The sequence below is a fragment of the Dipodomys merriami genome, unplaced genomic scaffold, assembly GCF_024711535.1.
Source record: "Dipodomys merriami isolate MVZ:Mamm:240054 unplaced genomic scaffold, mDipMer1.0.p SCAF_11, whole genome shotgun sequence".
Lineage (NCBI taxonomy): Eukaryota > Metazoa > Chordata > Mammalia > Rodentia > Heteromyidae > Dipodomys > Dipodomys merriami.
In genome coordinates this window covers 4,089,383-4,108,147 of record NW_027202382.1, presented here as the reverse complement: position 1 = coordinate 4,108,147, position 18,765 = coordinate 4,089,383, and the positions used below count along the sequence as shown (strand labels likewise).

Sequence of the window (18,765 nt, the reverse complement as noted above, 5' to 3'; positions counted from 1 at the left end):
AAGAATCTGTATTGTTATGATTGACATTTGCTTTAAACTAATTGACTTTACAGAGAATCCATAGAAGTATTATGATTAATAATACAGATATTGGAGATAGGCACACATACATACATACATTTTTATGTATATTGGTGTCTGTCCACTCTATTTGTTCTAACATACACATACATATACACTCATTTTTATGCATATTTGGTGTCTGTGTACTCATTCGTACAATGGAGCTAATAATAACTACCTCACAAGATTGTTGACTAAATAATTGTAAAACTTTGATGTCAGTGTTGTTTCCACCCCCATCCCAGTTCCTCAGAGCAGGAATCTTCTTGAATGGCTTTGCTTTCTTTGCCCTCTACTTACTCCCACCTCTTACCATATTGCTCCCAGGTGACCTTCCTAAAGTGGTTATTTCAAATAGGTCTTCTCTGTAAAGTCCTCAAGTGGGTCTCCTTTGCCTCCTAGCTGTTCTTTGTAGCTGTTACTGAGGACATTCTGTCCTAATAAAGAATTGACGGAACTCATAGCCAGGTGTAGTTGACAGAACCTGTTATTCATGTCTAGATTCTCTTTCTGAGTGGTCAGTATCATATTCTGTTTATCTTGCATGCTTTATATTGGTTCACGCTTAATTCATAGGATGATGCCCAATCATACATCATCTGAGCAGAACATTACCTGCCTATATTTTTGTGTGTTTATACCTGCTTGAATACTGTACATATCTAGGCAAAATAAACATTTGAGGAGTTCTATAAGACTGCCTGATACTTTTACTTGGTTAAGTATAGAAAAGGCATTATTTTCTTTATTGCTTTTTTTCCCTGAACTATTTAGGTAGATTTTTCTCTAACTTTCTGATTGAATATCACCATTAAAAGTGAGGCAACATTATTCATATATTATAACAAGTAAAACTCTCCAAGTTTTGCATCCCTTGACAGCAGACACTTTATTTTCTTCCTTGTATATATAAGTTGGTCATGAATTTTTTTCTAGAAATAATTTTTTATATTCTATTTGATTTTCCCCTAAGTAATCATACTATTTTTGATTTCAGTATTTTATCTGTCTCCTCCAAAATACCTGCTAAGTCTGTCTTCTTTTATTGATGACATGAATTGTCATAATTGCTGTGATGGATGGATGAATTGTGGCTCAGGTTGAGTTGGTAGGGGCCCTAAGACTGTTGTAATCCTGTTAAGTGTTGCAAGGTACAGACATCTTAACCTTCACAATAACAGCAGGCAGGTTATCTGTCTGTTGTCTACACACGTAGATGATTCCTGGAGGAGTAGAATAGACTCTTCATTTATTCCACATGTACACTTATTCTTAATGCAATCCTCCTCAGGCTCTAGCTTGAAGCTATAGCTGAACAAGTCCTGCACCAGCCTCTCAGTCTTTAGGCTCCACAGTTGACTAGTATGAGTAAGGTGAATGGGGTTGAAGGTGAATGGATTTTTATATTGAAGTGGAGAATGTAAATCAAATTCATGTTCCTGAATTTTTTATACTTTATAGTTCAAATTGTCTTTATCCCTCTGTGCCACTTGTCATGCATTTAATGACATTACAGAAAGGATTTTTTTGGTGTGTGTGTGGGGGCCCGGTCATGGGGCCTGAACTCTGGGCCTGGGCACTGTCCCTCAGCTCTTCAGTTCAAGGCTAGCGCTCAACCACTTGAGCCACAGCACCACTTCTGCTTATGTGGTGCTGAGGAGTCGAACCCAGGGCCTCATGCATGCAAGGCAGGCGCTCTACCACTGAGCCACTTTCCCAGCCCCAGAAAAGATTTTTTAATTTGGAAGCTTTTCTTGACTATCGTGAATTTCCTTACCCCCTTTATATACATAACCCTTGAGACTGTGCTATAATTTTGAGGAAGTATCCTTTTAAAATGCTATTTTGGATAAATTAACTCTTTTTACTTAAGTTTTTTGGTTTTGAGAAATAAAACGCTTCAGTGAGGAGGATTTACTGGTTGATTATAATAGTTTGATTGAAGAATATGTGATTAATCTGAAATTTCTTGCAAAATGTAGAAGCCAGTTAAAATGGGATTTAAAAAAATCATAGAGGAAAGAAAGAGGAATTTCAGGATCAGCTTCATCAGTGGGAAAAATCTTGGCGATACCATGGAAATTGAAAGCCATTTAGAATTAGAAAACCTTGCTCTAGACAGTAGTTAGACACCTTGTTTATCTTAAGCCATATACTAGAGTTGCAGACAAGTAATGATTGTAGAGATTATAAATTAAAAAGATGCTTTCTGTTCCAGAGAAAATAAAACAAGGAAGCATTCAGTAGAATTGAATGGATGAAGGAAAATACTGTACCCTACTTTCACAAGTGGTAAAGTTAGCATAAATATGTGTGTGTACATGTATGTTTAAATAATCATATACTTTAAATATTTGAGATCTGAATTGCACATACATATCTCTTTAGTTGGATTTCTTGATATTCAGTTTGTCCCAATGATCCACAGAAAAAAAATTTTAATTATACAACGTGTAAACTTCACATTGGATGGAAATTAGTCTGTTATTCTGTGGAATTAATGTTGAGGTTAGTGGTTGAATAAAAAGTTTTAGAAACATAGGTCCCATGGTTTCCCGTATTTGCAATAACTAGTATATGTCTGAGACAAGCAGAAACGGTCAGATAAGTTGATGTTAGGTGAAATAAACCCCAAGATAAGGACTGAAATGGTTTTTCTTTCTTGCTATTGTTTCTAACATATTTATAAGTGATTTTTTTGTTGCTTTGTATGTCTCTCCCCCACAGTATGACCCCTGTTTTCACTGTATTTGATGTTGGTATAATTTGGGGAGGGAAGGGAAAAAACCAATTGTTTAAATAGGGATACAGGTGGACCCATTGCAACAATGAGATGTACAAGACGTTATGTTGAAAAACAAACTTTACAACTTTGGCACGAGGGGCGGGGGCAGAATGCAGGGAGGGAGGGGGTATAGATAGGAAGGGATGGTAAGGGAAAACAAAGGAGGAGGCTACAATGCTTGATAAGAAGTGTACTCATTACCTTGTCCATGTAATTGTAATCCCTCTGTATGGTATTTTCACAATTCAAAAAATAATAATTATGATAAAAAAGTTTTAGAAGCCACTATATATGGTGTGTGTGTGTATGTATGTGTGTGTGTGTGTTTGCGTGTGTTAGATAAGCCAAGAGTTAGTGAAAGTTTTTATTCTGTCAGTAGCAATTTAGTGCCCAACTATATATCTAAGCCACTATTATATATTTATTACATAGATGAATATGGAGTCTGATAACATACTTACACAGTTCATTATTATTACCAGCCCAAGTGAGAATCTGTATCAGATACTACTGTATGCTTTGTATTAAGAATTACAGTTTTATCTACAGAAGATTTAAAAAATAAAATACAAAAAGACCTCTGGAGACATATATATCCTATACTGGGGTGGACAATTTTAATGCCTAAAATTAGAAATATGTTCAAAATGTGTGTTTTAAAATACTAAAATATGTGAAATACTCCATACAGATTGAATAGTAATATGTGGGTATTCTAGAGTTATGATCAGAGTATGGATTGCAAATTGCTAAAATTCAATGAGTGAATAAGCCAGTTTTTTTAAAAAAAAACCTCAGGGATAATAGTTGAAAATATTCTTTCTTAATTTAGTTTATCCATAACTTTAATTGTAACTATTCATAGTATTGCTTAACATGCCAGGAAATGTCTTGTAAGAGGATTTATAAAATAAAGAAATTTCAGTAATATGAAATCTATCTTTAGTATCCTGTTTTGAAATGTCAGATTAAGATGTTTTGTAAGGAATTGTCTAATTTAATGCATAAAAGTCTCTGTTTAGTGACTTTATCCATTTTAGCATTTTGAAATCAAATGCTCACTTGAGAGAATAAATAAAATAATACAGATCAATAACTTCCCATTCTGGTATTACTTTCTAATGTGTATCCATAAACTTGCATCCATGTTTTCCCCTTTACATATGCAATAAGAAGATTGTTTGTTTTAATGCATAGTATAGACCCTCCTTCTTGTCTTGTTCCTATTGAAATGGAGTTACCTCTTCTCTTGAATGCACAACAGTAATGGATAAAGACATCAGTTCATTTGATGATTAGATGAGATCTTTGAACTGTTGGATTCCTTTATTACTTTTTTCTTTCTGTATCTTAGGGAGAAGGTATATTCTAAGTGATAAAATTTTGGACAGAACAAAAAGAATTGTTTTTAATTTCACATTGTGAATTACTTACTTTTGGAGGTTTTGTGATTCTGTATATCACTAAGTATTTTGCAGTTTAAAAGAACCTGCCTTCATTGTGTGAACCTATTTTCCTTCTTCCTTCCCAACCTTGTTCTGTGCTCTCCAAATGCAGTCTGCTTCTCTCCCTTACAGTTTTAGCTTATTCTGGTCCTTGGTCTCTAAGTACCATTTCCTTATTCCCTTTCTTGTAATTACCTGCTCATTTCCTAGGACCAAATTCATGTGTTACTTTTCTATAAACAGCCAACTCACTGTCTCACAGCAGAACCAACTGGTCCTTTTCTTTTCTTGCTCATAGCACCTTATAGGTTGCTTTTAGTGTCGTCCATTGAAAGTGTACAATAACTATTAAGAATGTGTTATCCACCTTTTTGTCGTCCTGAACAAACATGAATCGAAATGTTTCAAAACTCCTCACTTGCAATGATTGAGGAGACAGCGTGTCTAAGTTCTTTGATCATGGTAACCCCTTGCCCTAAGATTCTCACATGCACTGTTCTACCTGTTACTCTGTGGTGATTGGCTTATGTTAAAATATGTTTGACATTTTGAAGATAACTTGAGAACAATCCAAGAAAGGGTCATTTAATGTAGATTAAACTTAAGGAAATGGGCTTTGACTCTTCATTGCTGCTGAGTTCTGAGAGTTTTGTTTTCTCCTTTCTGCAGGACCCTAATAGGAGTATCCATACCAGCAGCAGCAGCAGCAGCAGTAGCAGCAGCAGCAGCAGTAGTAGTAGCAGCAGTAGTAGCAGCAGCAGCAGCAGTAGCAGCAGCAGCAGCAGCAGTAGTAGTAGCAGCAGTAGCAGCAGCAGCAGTACCAGTTTTTCAAAGCCTCACAAATTAATGAAGGAGCACAAGGAAAAACCTTCTAAGGACTCCAGAGAACATAAAAGTGCCTTCAAAGAACCTTCCAGGGATCACAACAAATCTTCCAAAGAATCCTCTAAGAAACCCAAAGAAAATAAACCACTGAAAGAAGAGAAAATAGTTCCTAAGATGGCCTTCAAGGAACCTAAACCCATGTCGAAAGAGCCAAAACCAGACAGTAACTTGCTCACCATCACCAGTGGACAGCAAGATAAGAAGGCTCCCAGCAAAAGGCCCTCCATTTCAGATTCTGAAGAACTCTCAGCCAAAAAAAGGAAAAAGAGTAGCTCAGAGGCTTTATTTAAAAGTTTTTCTAGCGCACCACCACTGATACTCACTTGTTCTGCTGACAAAAAACAGATAAAAGATAAATCTCATGTCAAGATGGGAAAAGTCAAAATTGAAAGTGAGGCGTCAGAAAAGAAGAAATCAACTTTACCACCATTTGATGATATTGTGGATCCCAATGACTCCGACGTGGAGGAGACTATGTCCTCTAAATCTGATGTGAGTAGTCTTCCGATTTCCTCCTTTGCCTTTGTGGTTGGTATTCAGATTGAACTTCAAATAGCTTCCTGATAAGAAATGACAGAACATGAATGCTGACCCCTAAAAACGTAGCATGAATAGGTGTAGCATAGATGTGAATTCCCTTAACTAATGGGAAGAAGGAAATGAAGCCATTAAGAATGCCACCTAATGGCATAGGCTGCCATTTAAGTTGTTTAAAAAAAAAAAGATACATTCCACTGTATAATAATGGGCCATTTGAAGAGCAGCAGAAAATTTCTGTGCCCATTAAAGCTTTGTTATTATGCTTTGAAATGATTGCTGATTTAGGAAAATGAGAGGAATACAATGAAATGTGAATGTAAGGGAAACTAAGTTTAAAAGAGAGACCTAGAAAACATTGGAATCCAACCTTAATGCTGATTTTTTTTTTTTTTTTTTGGTTGGTCATGGGGCTTGAACTCTGGGCCTGAGCGCTGTCCCTCAGCTCTTCAGCTCAAGGCTAGCACTCTACCACTTGAGCTACAGTGCCATTTCTGGTTTTCTGGTGGTTTATTGGAGATAAGAGTTTCACGGACTTTCCTGCCCGGGCTGGCTTTGAACTATGATCATCAGATCTCAGCCTCCTGAGTAGCTAGGATTACAGGCGTGAGCCACTGGTGCCCAGCTTAATGCTTTTTGATCCTATTGTGAAGCACTTTTTTAAATAGATGGAAGCTGGCAATAAAAGTATTTTTAGAAGGCTTGCTAAGGCAAAACTGATATAACTATACATATCTAAAATGGGTCATTTGAAGATTCTGACTTTTGTATATACCTATAAAGCCATTCCATTTTGACAGTGCTTTAAGTTTTATGTAAGTTGTGGTTTGGAAAGAGGAAATTATGTGATGTTGGTTTGTTTATAGATATGTAGGATTATCCTCTGTGGATGTTTGAAGGAGCATCTAATACTTCCAAAAAGGTTATTTGATGTTGGGATTAAAATTTATACTTAACAGATTTTCAGAGTTGGAAGGGATTCTTGGGTTATCTAATTTAACCTTTTACTACTGTAAGAAATCTTAACATAACTAGTGATGGGGTTTTTGGTCAGAAGGTATTTGATATTTTTTTCTGAAGAAGAAATATTATTTATTATGAAGTTATCTCCTCTTCACTTTTTCTTTTCTCCAAATTTGCTCTTTTTCAGTTTTTTTTTTAATCGAAGGTTACTAATCCCAATAATTCTTTAGCTTGTCGGTATATCTAGACAATTGTTAAGAAAGAAATGTGTCTTAAAAAAATCACTAGCATTTTTAGAATATTTCGTTTTCTGTCCCATGAGGTTGCCCACAGATGTGTCTGGTTTAAATGCTGGCAACAGCCTTTCTTTTCCTGTCCCAGATTTGCACTGTTCTGGGTAGAAAGCCAGACAAAGTAAGTACAAATGCCAATGCCAGTCCCTAGTGGTTCAGAGTCCATCTCCTTCTCATCTTGTTGTCTATATTTGATTTTGAACTTCTACTAGAAGGAAGAGCAAAGCAGTACATAGAATACTGGAGTTGGAATAATATGTCTGTGTTTAGTAAAGGCTTAATAATTGTCATATTTTGTGAAAGGGAGATGAGAGTTGAATAGATATGTTGAAATATTTCAGGTTTTTATTTTTTCTTGTTTTCTCTGTGCTACTCTTCTTAATTTGAAACTTGCTCTCATCATGGATGTTATATGGAACCTTTTTGATTTTTTGCCTATTTGACTTGTTTCAAGTCACCTTGAAATGCTATTGGGACGTGACTAACACATCAAAATTGTCAAATTTAGAAACTTTGTCTTTCTGTATTCTGAAATGTTAGGATTCTTGTAGAAGAAAGGTTTTCACAGTTTGAAAACCTTGGTTCTGTAAGTCATTGGTGAGCTATGATGTATGCCATTATTATCACTTGAAAAAAAATCAAAGGATTTGTATGTAATAGTTGTAGAAAGTGTTTAAGAAAGAATGTATATTTTTTGAACTGTGGTCAAAACTTTGAAAGGCATCATTTTTTTAGGCTGTTGTATTTCTGGGAAGATCAACTGACATTCATCAAGCATTATTGAGGCCAGACATGGTGGCTCATGTCTATAATCCTCAGTAATATTGAATGTTCTTTCTACATATCACTATTTCAGATGAGCTTTCTCTTTGGATAATTCTGTTCATTTTCCTATTATTTAACTCTATTCCTTCTGTTTCATATATGATTTATAAAATATGACTTTCTTTTAATATAATTCTTACTCAAGTTGGTTTATTTATTCAAAGCAATACCTGTAATGAAGAGTTAGAATTGTAATTCCTTGTTGATTCTGTTGGTTAAATGCTTAAATATAGATGTTGAACAAGACAGCTGATCAAAATAGTGCCATATATGATGTATGAAAGAGACCTTTTTATGGGCAAAGGGATATCAGAGGAAGATGAAATGTCATTTTTATGGTGGTAAAGATAGCCCATCTTTTTGTATTTTACTTGACTAGCATCCTACCTGTGGGCAGGACAGAAGGAACGGGAGGCAGCTGGAATGCAGAACTCTGAAGCATCCCCAAGCCTCCCTTGGTATCCCAGGGAATGTCAAAATTCCTGGAGTCAGCTTCTGAGTGACTAGATGATCTGCTTGCTCTCGTGTCCTTTTCAGCTTATTATGTGAATATGAGGCAGATTTCTGTTCATTTGTATAGCCAGGGGTAATGAGTAATTTTTAGATACAATGCCAGAGATCATGGGCCCTAGAAACCAACAATAGATACAAAAAGAAGTTAGGATTTGGGTGATGGGAGGCTATCTCAAGTTTGAGGTCAGCACAGGCAAACCCTGTGAGACTTTTTCTCAAAAGTAAACAAGTCATAGTGGCACATATCTGTGTTAGCAGTTTCAGGATATGGGAAGCAAAGGTAGCAGGATCGCAGTTTAGGGTGATAGGGCAAAAGCAAGACACTACCTGAAAAAATAAATGAAAGCAAATGGGCTGGAGAAGTATGGTTCAAGTGGGAAGCATTCTTGCAAACACAAGGCCCTGAGTTCAGACTTAGTGCCAAGAAGAAAGAGAGGAGGAGAAGGTAGAAGAAGGAGGAAAAAGATGAAGAGGAAGAAGAGAAGGGAAGAAAGGAAAAATAGGAGGGAGTGAAAGAGGGGAAGGAAGGGAAAAAGAAGGAAGGGAAGGAGAGAGGGAAGGGAAAATTTCTGGTCAGAATTTTATAAACTTGTATAAGGAAGGGGAAGTAAGATGGGCATCTTATGCTGCCTATTTTCAGAGGGATCCCTTTCTGCTAAACAATAGCTAGATAGGAAGAGAGTGGGAGTCAGACAGACTATGTTTTGAATTTTTGTGTCACCAGTAAATATCAGGCAAATCTGTTCCTAAGTTTCATCTTTAGTAAAATGGGGGCTATATTAGCAGCTACTTTATAGAATTATTGTGAAAACTAAGAAGTCATTCTGGGTTTAAACAGCACACATAAAAATGATAGCTGTGGATATGTGTGACTTGGCCTCTGAAAACACTTATAACCTTCAGCTTTGAAGAACTCACTGTTCTTTAAATCTATGTATTTATTTGCTTTAAGCAGGGGAAGTATACTTGGTATTTGTCAGTTTGCTCTGAGTTTTGTTTCATATGCACATGTTATAAAGTCACTGGAAAATAAAAGACGAATCTGAATTTTAAATCAATTATGACAAACTTTTCCAAGATCTTTTAATGTTTTAATTAAATGACATAAAGACGAAGAGCATTCCTATCATGACATCGAGTATACCCCTTCCTTCCTTCCTTCCTTCCTTCCTTCCTTCCTTCCTTCCTTCCTTCCTTCCTTCCTTCCTTCCTTCCTTCCTTCCTTCCTTCCCTCCCTTCCTCCTTCCCTCCCTCCCTCCCTCCCTCTTTTAAATTATTGTTGAAAGAAAACTGTTTCAGAAATGATTTATGTTTGGGTTTCTTTTTTAAAAAAAATGGAAGTAGGTTTTCAATGCTGTGATCCTTGAACTGTTCACCTCTTATAAAGAAATCTAATATAATTACATGGAAATTCATCAATAATCTTTCTAGAAGAAAAATTCAGGCAATGGGAGTAGAAAGCAGAATAGATGTGTAGAAACTGTTTCCTAATGGGTGGATGAAGGCTGAGTAAATACAGAGAGCACATTTAAAGAATGTTTTTGTTCAGAATACTTTACATTCAAGAACTTTGTGATTTCTATTAAAGTGATAATTTGGTTTAGTATTTCATCTTTTTTTAGAGACCTAATGTCTTTGAACCTTATTGGTTAGTAGATGAATGACTTCTTGCTAGTGACTGTTGCTAATTAGAAGCATAGAAGGGTGAGGGTCTGAATATAATGTGTATAATTAGTGTATTAATAGAAAGTTTATGAATAGTGAATTTTATAACCAGTTTATACTTTAATTGATAATAAATTAATTAAGCCCTTCAGTAATTCTGAAGTGTTTTACTTTTGTTTTTCTTATAACTCTACTTCTAAAAAGAAGCCTGTGGAATTTATTGTTTTGTAGTAGGAGGATGTTTTGTATTCCTAGTGTGGAAGGTGGGAAAAACAGTAATTAGAGGGGTTTTTTAGCTTTGTGAATTTATATTTTTAATACAAACTGTAAAGGTGATATACAGAGGGTTTACAATTACATAAATCAGGTAATGAGGACATACCTTTTTAAGCAGTGTTACCCCCTCTCTCATTTTTTCCCAGTTTTCCCCTCCTGACCTTCCTCCCCCCAATAGAAGTTTTTAAATATCCACTTATGATTGGGTCAGTTATATTAGTAATTTCCTTAGCAATGCTTCACTTCTTTTACCTTGAATTGTAAAGATTTAATCATAACTGAAAGTAAAGCTAACAGTTTCAGTATCTTTCCTGGAAAATGGCAAGTTGCGGTGTTACATCCTTGAACCTGCAGTGTGAGAAAGGAGATTTTAATCACGTCTTCTGAGGCCTGAGCTTATCAAACTGTTTTCTTGGGTAGAAAAAGAACAAAAATCTCAGCATTTTTTCTCGAGTGGATGGATGGTGGTTCCAATGCAGAATAAATAACTTCAAACCACCTCAGCACCAATTTCTTTCAAAAAGAAAGAAAGGAAAAGAAACTTCCCTTCTTTTGTTGGGCCTCATTTCCTCCCACCCCACCCTGTTCATTGCCCAGCTTAAACTGTCTGGGGCTGGCTGTAAACGTCCTGCTGTTCAAGCATTGGCCTTAGGTTTTATGTGATAGAAGGTTGTCGCAGCCAGAGAAGAAGGTCTTTATTGTGTTTTCAAAGTAGCTTTTTAATGACTTGTAATTCCAGCACATGCAGGAGCTGTAAAGTCTGAGTATGGTGAACAAGCAGCTGGAGAGACCATTCATTAAGGGCTGCAACTCTCCAGGGGTGGAGGTGGGATGGGGTGGGGTGGGGGAGTCCTATTCTGGACTCTTACTTTCTCTGTTTTATAACTGAAGGTAAAAATACCTGAATGGGGTTACACTTCTGGTTGATGCAGCTCAGTATGGAACATCCATTAAAACAATTGTAACAAAGTTCTGTTACTGGCATGCATAAAGATACTTCTACCAATCCCTATTTGGCAAGGGGTGTGTGTGTGTGTGTGTTTGTGTGTGTGTGTGTGTGCGCGCGCGCGCGCATGCATATGTGTTTTCTTGTTGGATGTGATCAGATTGAAGAAGATGCCCAGAAGACAATCAGCTAGTCAATGATTCACTCATACTCTTGCTTTTTTTTTTTTTTTAAGGATTAGAAACAATTAAAAAGGAGATTTAAAAAAATACAATAGGCTTGTTTTCCTTGGTACTTGCTCAGCCTGGTGTTATTGGAGTTGTCATCAGTGATTACTGAAACAGCATTTTTCCCTAACATGCATTGAGCTAGCATCTTTTTCTAATAAATTCTAGAGCCCTCTTTAAGGATGCCTATTCAGTGCATTATTGTTTTGCATTTATTATTGATGTAATTGTGCCATCTATCATCTTTAGACACAAAGCCAATAAGGTGAGTCAACAGTCTTTGCAAGACTAGCTTTCCTATCCCATGGAGAAACCTTAGCTCTAGAACTAAACTTTACATGATGACCCTTACTATGTGCCAGGTACCCTGCTAGCACTTAATGTTTCAGTTCACCTCAGAGCAATCCATGAAATGGTAAGATTATTACCTAACATAATTTTGCAAAGGAGAAGACTGAAGCTGAAGGTTAAAAACTTGCCCCTGGTTGCCATATGTAAAAGTAGTGGAGCTAGGCTTTGAAAAAAGTTAGACAACATCCTTGGAGGTTGGAGATAAAGCTAAAGCAAATCTTTATTTTTCCATGGATTCACATAAAAACTTCAGAGATGTACCACATGAAGTTGAGAGTAGTCATTTTCTCAGCCCACATTTGAATCATATTTCATTGATCTGTTGGATTGAGCTTTGTCAAAAGCCTGCAAAAGAAGACAGGTTACCCATGGGTGGGCTCAGTGTGCATGTCCAGAACTGAGTGGAGATTGATGAGACATTTAGGAACCTCTAACATGCTCACATACTTACATACTCTAACAGCTTACACATTCTAGCTTCAAATGAAAGGTTATCATGGGCTCAATTATGCCTTATATTATTAAGATTATTTTCTTGCTCTGAGCTTTTCTGACTTAATTTTGCATCTGAATTTATGTTTAACAGAGTTGAGCTGCAGTATCAAGCTTTCCCAGAAGGTGCCACCAAATAACAAATGGTGTCCAGTATGGAGACTCCTTTTTGAATCTTCTGGTTGCATTTTGTATGTTCACTTTGAAATCTTAAGTTATTCAAGCTGTACATTATTCTTTCCTTGAATTAGTAGACAAAGTAATGCAAAAGTATTAGAAGAATGTTGTTTCCTTAGGGTGTATATATAATTATTTAAACAAGTTGTAGAAATTGATCTGAGCAGGTAACAGTTTATGAACTGTCAACTGTCAAAGGAGGGTCAAGATTCACAAAGAAAAATTGCTCCAAGAAGTTTCTTTAGATGACTCAGGATGACCGAACAGTTAGATGTTACTGAGAGGTCTGGAATCTATCTATTGGGCATGAGAAAATGAGTCATTTTTGAAGTGTTCATGGATTATATGTCTTCCTTTTGAATTCTGAAAACAGGATTTCTCCCTTTTTGGGAGAAATAAGAGGGAGATGTATCCCTTTCTTGGCCATGGAAAGAAAATGTATGTCTGGGACCCTCAGTTATTATTGACTTGATTAGTTCTAGGTGGTTACTTGAGTGCCCCTGGCATGGAACCCTCAGTGCTTACAATCATGATGCTATACCTTTAGAAATCAGATAGCAGACACTTCTTTTATTGAGTGGCTCTTATATACATTTTTGATTGTGATAAGCCACATATCACTTTGAGTTGTGAAAAAATATCTTCTAAATATATTTAACTATAATATTCTCTAGAAATTTTAATGGTGGTTAGTAACAATTGAATGTATGAATGGGGTAGAAAGTTCCTGGATGCAATCACTGTGTTAGTGGTACAGATGGAACAAAATTTGAGGAAGTGGTGCTGTGGCTCAAGTGGTAGAGTGCTCGCCTTGAGTTGAAGAGCTGAGAGATAGTGCCCAAGCCCTGAGTTCAAGCCCCACGACCTACAAAAAAAAAAAAAAAAAAAAGAACAAAATTTGAATTGATGCTGGACTTTGAAGGAAAGAAGGAATACCTCACTGGAGCTGACAGTATGGATTGATGGGAAAGGAATTTTTGAGAGGGAGAAAGATCCTGAAAACAACTTGATGGCAAATGTAAACAATATGTGTTGACTTCACTGAAGTGCAGTTATCTGACTTCATTTTCTTGGAAATAGAGCAAGCTAAATTAAACTCTACTCCCTGCTAGACTTGTGATGGACACTTTTATGTCTTATTTAACCAATACAGTGGGTGAGATTGCTTCATAAAAACATGAAAGTGGCAGAGCCAGAATTCAAATCCAATTCTGCCTAATGCCATAACTCAAAACTTTTTGTACCATGCCTGATTAGTTTAGGGAGACATCATATCAAATTAAACCCACTGTGATACCTCTTAAACTGTCTTGAGGAGAAAAAAATTAGTAGTATTAGCTTTCTCATGATCTGTCTTCCTGTGACCCTGTGTCCTTGTCCTGGAATATAGCCATATGGTAGGAGGAGTAGTCCAGGAAGTGTGGTCTACAACAGTCTACACTTGAAATCTAGGCAGGTTCAGTTTAGTAGAGAGAGCTATAAAAAAATGTGGGCTTTAGTGGTAATACCTGCTGCATGATTAGAGTTTATATTTAGGCTATTCACATAGTAGTTGAAGCACAAATATCATGTCCTGGGACAAAAACACACTATTTGATAATTCATTGAAGATTTGATGTTGGTCATGTTCCTAGAAAGATTAAAAAACAAGCCATACTTTAGGAACTTAATGGTTTTAAATCCATGGTTACAGTATTTAAAAAAATGCTCCTTGTTTGTATCTATTCCCCTTCTCTCCCCCCTTTTATTCCCCTTTTTCAAGTTATTGAGGATTGAACTCAAGGATTCTTTCTGTGACAATAGCATATTACCACTTGAGCCATGCTCCAGTCCTTTTGTTTTTTTAGTTTGTTGTGCCATGGCCTAGTTCGGCATTGGGCCATGATCCTCCTACCTGTGTCTCCCAGGTAGCTGAGATTATAGGTTCCATAGCATCCATGCCAAGCTTGTTTATGGATAGGTCTTGCTAACATTTTATTAGACTAGTCTTGAACCATGATCCTCCTATTTCCACCTTTAAGTAGCTGGGATTACAGTCATGTACCACTGTGGCTTCCTACATACATTTCCTAAAGTGCCACTTTCCATTTGTCCTAACCCTAAATTTTACTGGAAATCAAAGTAAAATCTTTCTAAAAGTGTACTGTACTTTAATTTTGTTTAAAATTTGACAAATTCTGCTCAAGATGCCCTGATGTACTTTGAGTAATAGGATGTACTCACTGTATGTTTAAGTTTCCTCCTCTTCCACATTAATTTCCTGTGTTGTTTGAATTAAAGATGAAACAGACTTTTTACTTACCTTGTGTTTTAAAGTACTAAGTTATCTGACAATGTTAGGCCAGAAACAGAGAGAGGGCTATCAGTGCTTACCTTCATTGTCCATTTACAATTAAAATTGCGGCAGGTCTCTTCCCCATATTAAAGATGAACCATGCATAGTCCTTGAGTCTCCTGCTTTGCTCTCAGAACACAGAAGGTTGTAGGAGGAAAGTGATGGGTCATATGCTGCCGATCTACATCCTTATTAGACCTGTGGACTTATTACTAGCTCCATGGTCTCGTTTCTTTCTTTACAAGCCCTTGAAAGATGAACAAAAATATTCTTTTTTAAAGACTTTAAATAAAATTAAAAACCAAACACATCATCTTTTATTATGATTTACACGCAGTTTTCAAGTAAGAAGACACTTATGAATTCTCCTTTAGCTACTGTGTTTCATGGGGAATTTAAGGCCATGTTTAATCGTTTGTCCCAGATCACAGAACTCTCACTTCCAATTAAAGGATCTAGGATGCAGCTCTATTTGGAACAGTTCACTATGTTTCACACATCCCTCCTACCCTTTACCCAGACTCTGCTTCTCTTGATTTAATTTAAGGTGGTTCCTACTGAGCTGTTTCTGCCTTAGCACATCTCTGTAAGCTTACTTAAACCTATCAGGTATTGGCCTTGCATCTCAGCATGTACTTCTTCCCTAAATGAATGTTTTATAGCCTTAGCAGAATACCACCTGGGATGCTTTATGTTAGTCTAAAAGAGGGAAAGATTCCAGTGGATGCTCCAGAGGTTAGTTGGTAAATTCTTTAACAGACTATGTCCTGGTCATTTTTGATTGTCTCTAGGAAATTAGCAGCCACAATCATCATGACTTGATATATTGTAAAGGGAGGAAATCACTAGGTAAAACAATAATGCATTTACGTATCTGGCAGATAAAAAAATCTAATTATTGTTTACTAAGGAAACCATGAAACTAAAACTCTCCACTGTAATTAAAACTTACACATGGACAAGCTGATACTTTCCTGAAACCATATCCCACCCTCATCTCTCCACCAAGCCTACTCAGTATCGGCCTGTGTTTCTTGCGGGGCCTGAGTCCCTTAGTCTCTATACTTGCAATGAGCACCCTATATACAAACAGCACCCCTCTCTTATAGACATACCCGATCCCAACTTTCCAGTTAACCCTGATGTCCTTTAGACCAACTGCATTTCCACCTCTTTACTGATAGTCCTCCTCATCTCTTGCATTCTGGCTTTGACTCTTGAAACCAGTCTTCATACTACTCCAGGAAAAGATTCTTAGTCCTTTTAGCTTTGAATGTAAAAACTACCTTCTAATTACTAGATTTATTTTGTAGCATCTTTTACTAGCTTTTCCTCTGAGTTCCCTGGCCTACCATGTTTTTCTTGGCCACTCAGTAAATGTCATTTTCTTCTGCCTCCCTTAAGTTAGCTGTTAAGTTAGCTTAGTCTTTCTTTTTTTCTGTCATCTAACCAACTGTTCTCTGGACAATCACCTGTGGCCACCTATTGTTTTTGCATCTTCTCATGCAACCCTTAACTGTTCTCAAAATCTACCAGCTAGAAAACTAACCAGCAGCTACTAGATATATAGGCATAACCTATCTCAAACTAATATCTGTTGCAGGCAATGCTAATTCTTTACTCAATATCCATTATCCCCTTTTTACTAAGAGAATCTCAATTTTGTGGTGGAAGTAATGTGCCTGATTTGGAAAAAAAAATTTTTCCATAGCCTTCCATGCAGGCAGGCATATAGTCATGTGACTAAGCCTGACTAATGAGATAGAAATGGAAGCTATTAAGTGGGAATTATAGGAAAGCCTCTTAAAAAGAAGCTGATGCAGCTGGCATGTGACATTTTATCTCTTCCTCCTCTATTTACTTCTTACCTAGAACTTGGAAGTGATGGATAGTGCTGGAGCTTCCCACGTTATATGAAGTATATGTTCCAGGTATATTTTAGATATGAGACCCTTGTCCGTTGTATGGCTAGTGAAGATCTCCCAATCCGTGGGCTTTCTATTGATCTTGCTAGCTACGTCCTTTGCCATGCAGAAGCTCTGCAATTTCATGCAATCCCATTTGTCCAACCTTTCTTTGATTTGTTGTGTTTCTGGGTCTCTATTAAGAAAATTTCGGCCTGAGCCAAGGAGACCTAGGGTTTCTCCTATTCCATCCTGTAATGTTTTCAGAGTGTCTGCTTTGACTCCAAGGTCTTTGATCCATTTGGAGTTGATTCTGGTGCAGGGTGATATATAAGAATCTAGCTTTAGTTTTCTACATGTAGTTAACCAATTTTGCCAGCACCATTTACTGAAGAGGCTGTCTTTCTTCCATTCTATTTTTTTTAGCTCCCTTATCGAAGATTAGATGGCTATAGGTCTTTAGGTTCATTTATGGGTTTTTAACTCTATTCCATTGGTCCTGAGATCTGTTCTTGTGCCAGTACCAAGATGTTTTGATTACTGTGGCTTTGTAGTAGAGTTTGAAATTTGGTATTGATATTCCTCCAGAACTGTTCTTTCTGTTAAGGATAATTTTTGCTATTTGGGGTCTTTTATTGTTCATATGAATTTTTGGATTGCCTCTTCTATTTCCTTGAAGAATGAGGTTGGAACATTGATACGTATCACATTGAATTTGTAGATAGCCTTGGGAAGTATTGCCATTTTCATGATGTTGATCTTTCCAATCCTGTAGAATGGGAGTTTTTGCCACTTTCTAAGTTCTGTTTTGATTTCCTTTTCCAGGTTTTAAAAGTTTTCATCACCAAGATAAGTATTCAAATGTTTTTTTTTCTTTCATGCAATTGTTTCTAACATATTTATAAGATTATTTCTGTGTTGCTTTGTATCCTCCCCCACAGTGTAACCTTTGCTTTCACTGTATTTGTTGTTGGTATAATTTCTGGAGGGGAAGGGCAAAAACAAATAGTTTAACTAGGGATACAGGTGGACCCATTGCAACAATGAGATGTACAAGTTGTTATGTCGAAAACGAACTTTACAACTTTTTGGGGGGGATGGGGAGGGATGTGGGGGGAGTATGGGAAGGGATGGGTAGGGGAAACAAAGAGGAGGCAACAATGCTTGATAAGAAATGTAATTGTTATCTTGCCCATGTAATTGTAACTCCTCTGTATGGTATTCTCACAATAAAAAAAAAAAAAAAGAAGTATGTGTTCAGTAAGGAGTAACCCAAAGAACAGGAAGAACTTGGACACTGCGGAACTGCCATAGATCCTGTCTGTCATATTGAATTTCTCATTAATTGAAAGAACAGTGTTCTTAGTTCATGTCTAGGTGGCTATTAATAGGAGCTAAAAACAGTCCCTAACTGATTTAGCTCCACCCATTATTCTCAAACAGCAGTTTCTGCTTTCTAATTGGGTTAGTTCAGGTTAGAAATGTCAATTACTTTTGGACCTATCTTTTCACAAGTACTTATTAAAGGCTTATTATGTGTTATTGGTCGTCAGTGAAAGAACAGTAACTAAGGTTCAAATCTTAGCTTCCAGTGATAGGAAATTTTAGGCAGTTATTAGTGAAATAAAAATTATGTCTTTTCCTTTTAGTCTCTTTTCAGTTGGCTATTATGCCTTATCAGGTTTGCTACCAAAAAAAATAATAATAGCAAGGAACCCATCTCTGTTTCTCTTCTTTTCTCTTCTTCCTGTTTCCTGGTTTTTCATTACTCAGCTCAACTCAGAAGGAATTGTTCCTCCTGTCTTCTGTTTCTTTCCTTTAACAATATTGGGGTTTTAATTCAAGGCCTTGCAATTACTAGGCAAGTGTTCTACCTTAAGCCACACATCCCTGCCATTTTTGCATTTTTTGCCAATTTTTAGGGTTTTACGCTTATGCCCAGGCTGACCTGGACTTATCTCTTATTTATGATTCCTGTGTAGCTTAAATTACAGGCATATACTACCACTCTCATCTTCTTTAGTGGTTGGGAACTTTTTGGTCTCATGAACTTTTTTCCTAGGCTAGTCATGAATTGCCATCC

The 18,765-nt window shown here is 36.7% G+C and overlaps 1 protein-coding gene across 1 annotated transcript in view; it reads left to right on the top strand.

Annotated features, from left to right (window-relative positions):
* Positions 1-18,765, top strand: part of Mllt3 (MLLT3 super elongation complex subunit) — a 279,624-nt gene that overhangs the window by 196,477 nt on the left and 64,382 nt on the right. The window contains exon 5 of the mRNA XM_070007963.1: positions 4,963-5,670. Coding sequence (XP_069864064.1) covers positions 4,963-5,670 — 708 coding nt within the window. The remainder of the gene's footprint in view (positions 1-4,962; positions 5,671-18,765) is intronic.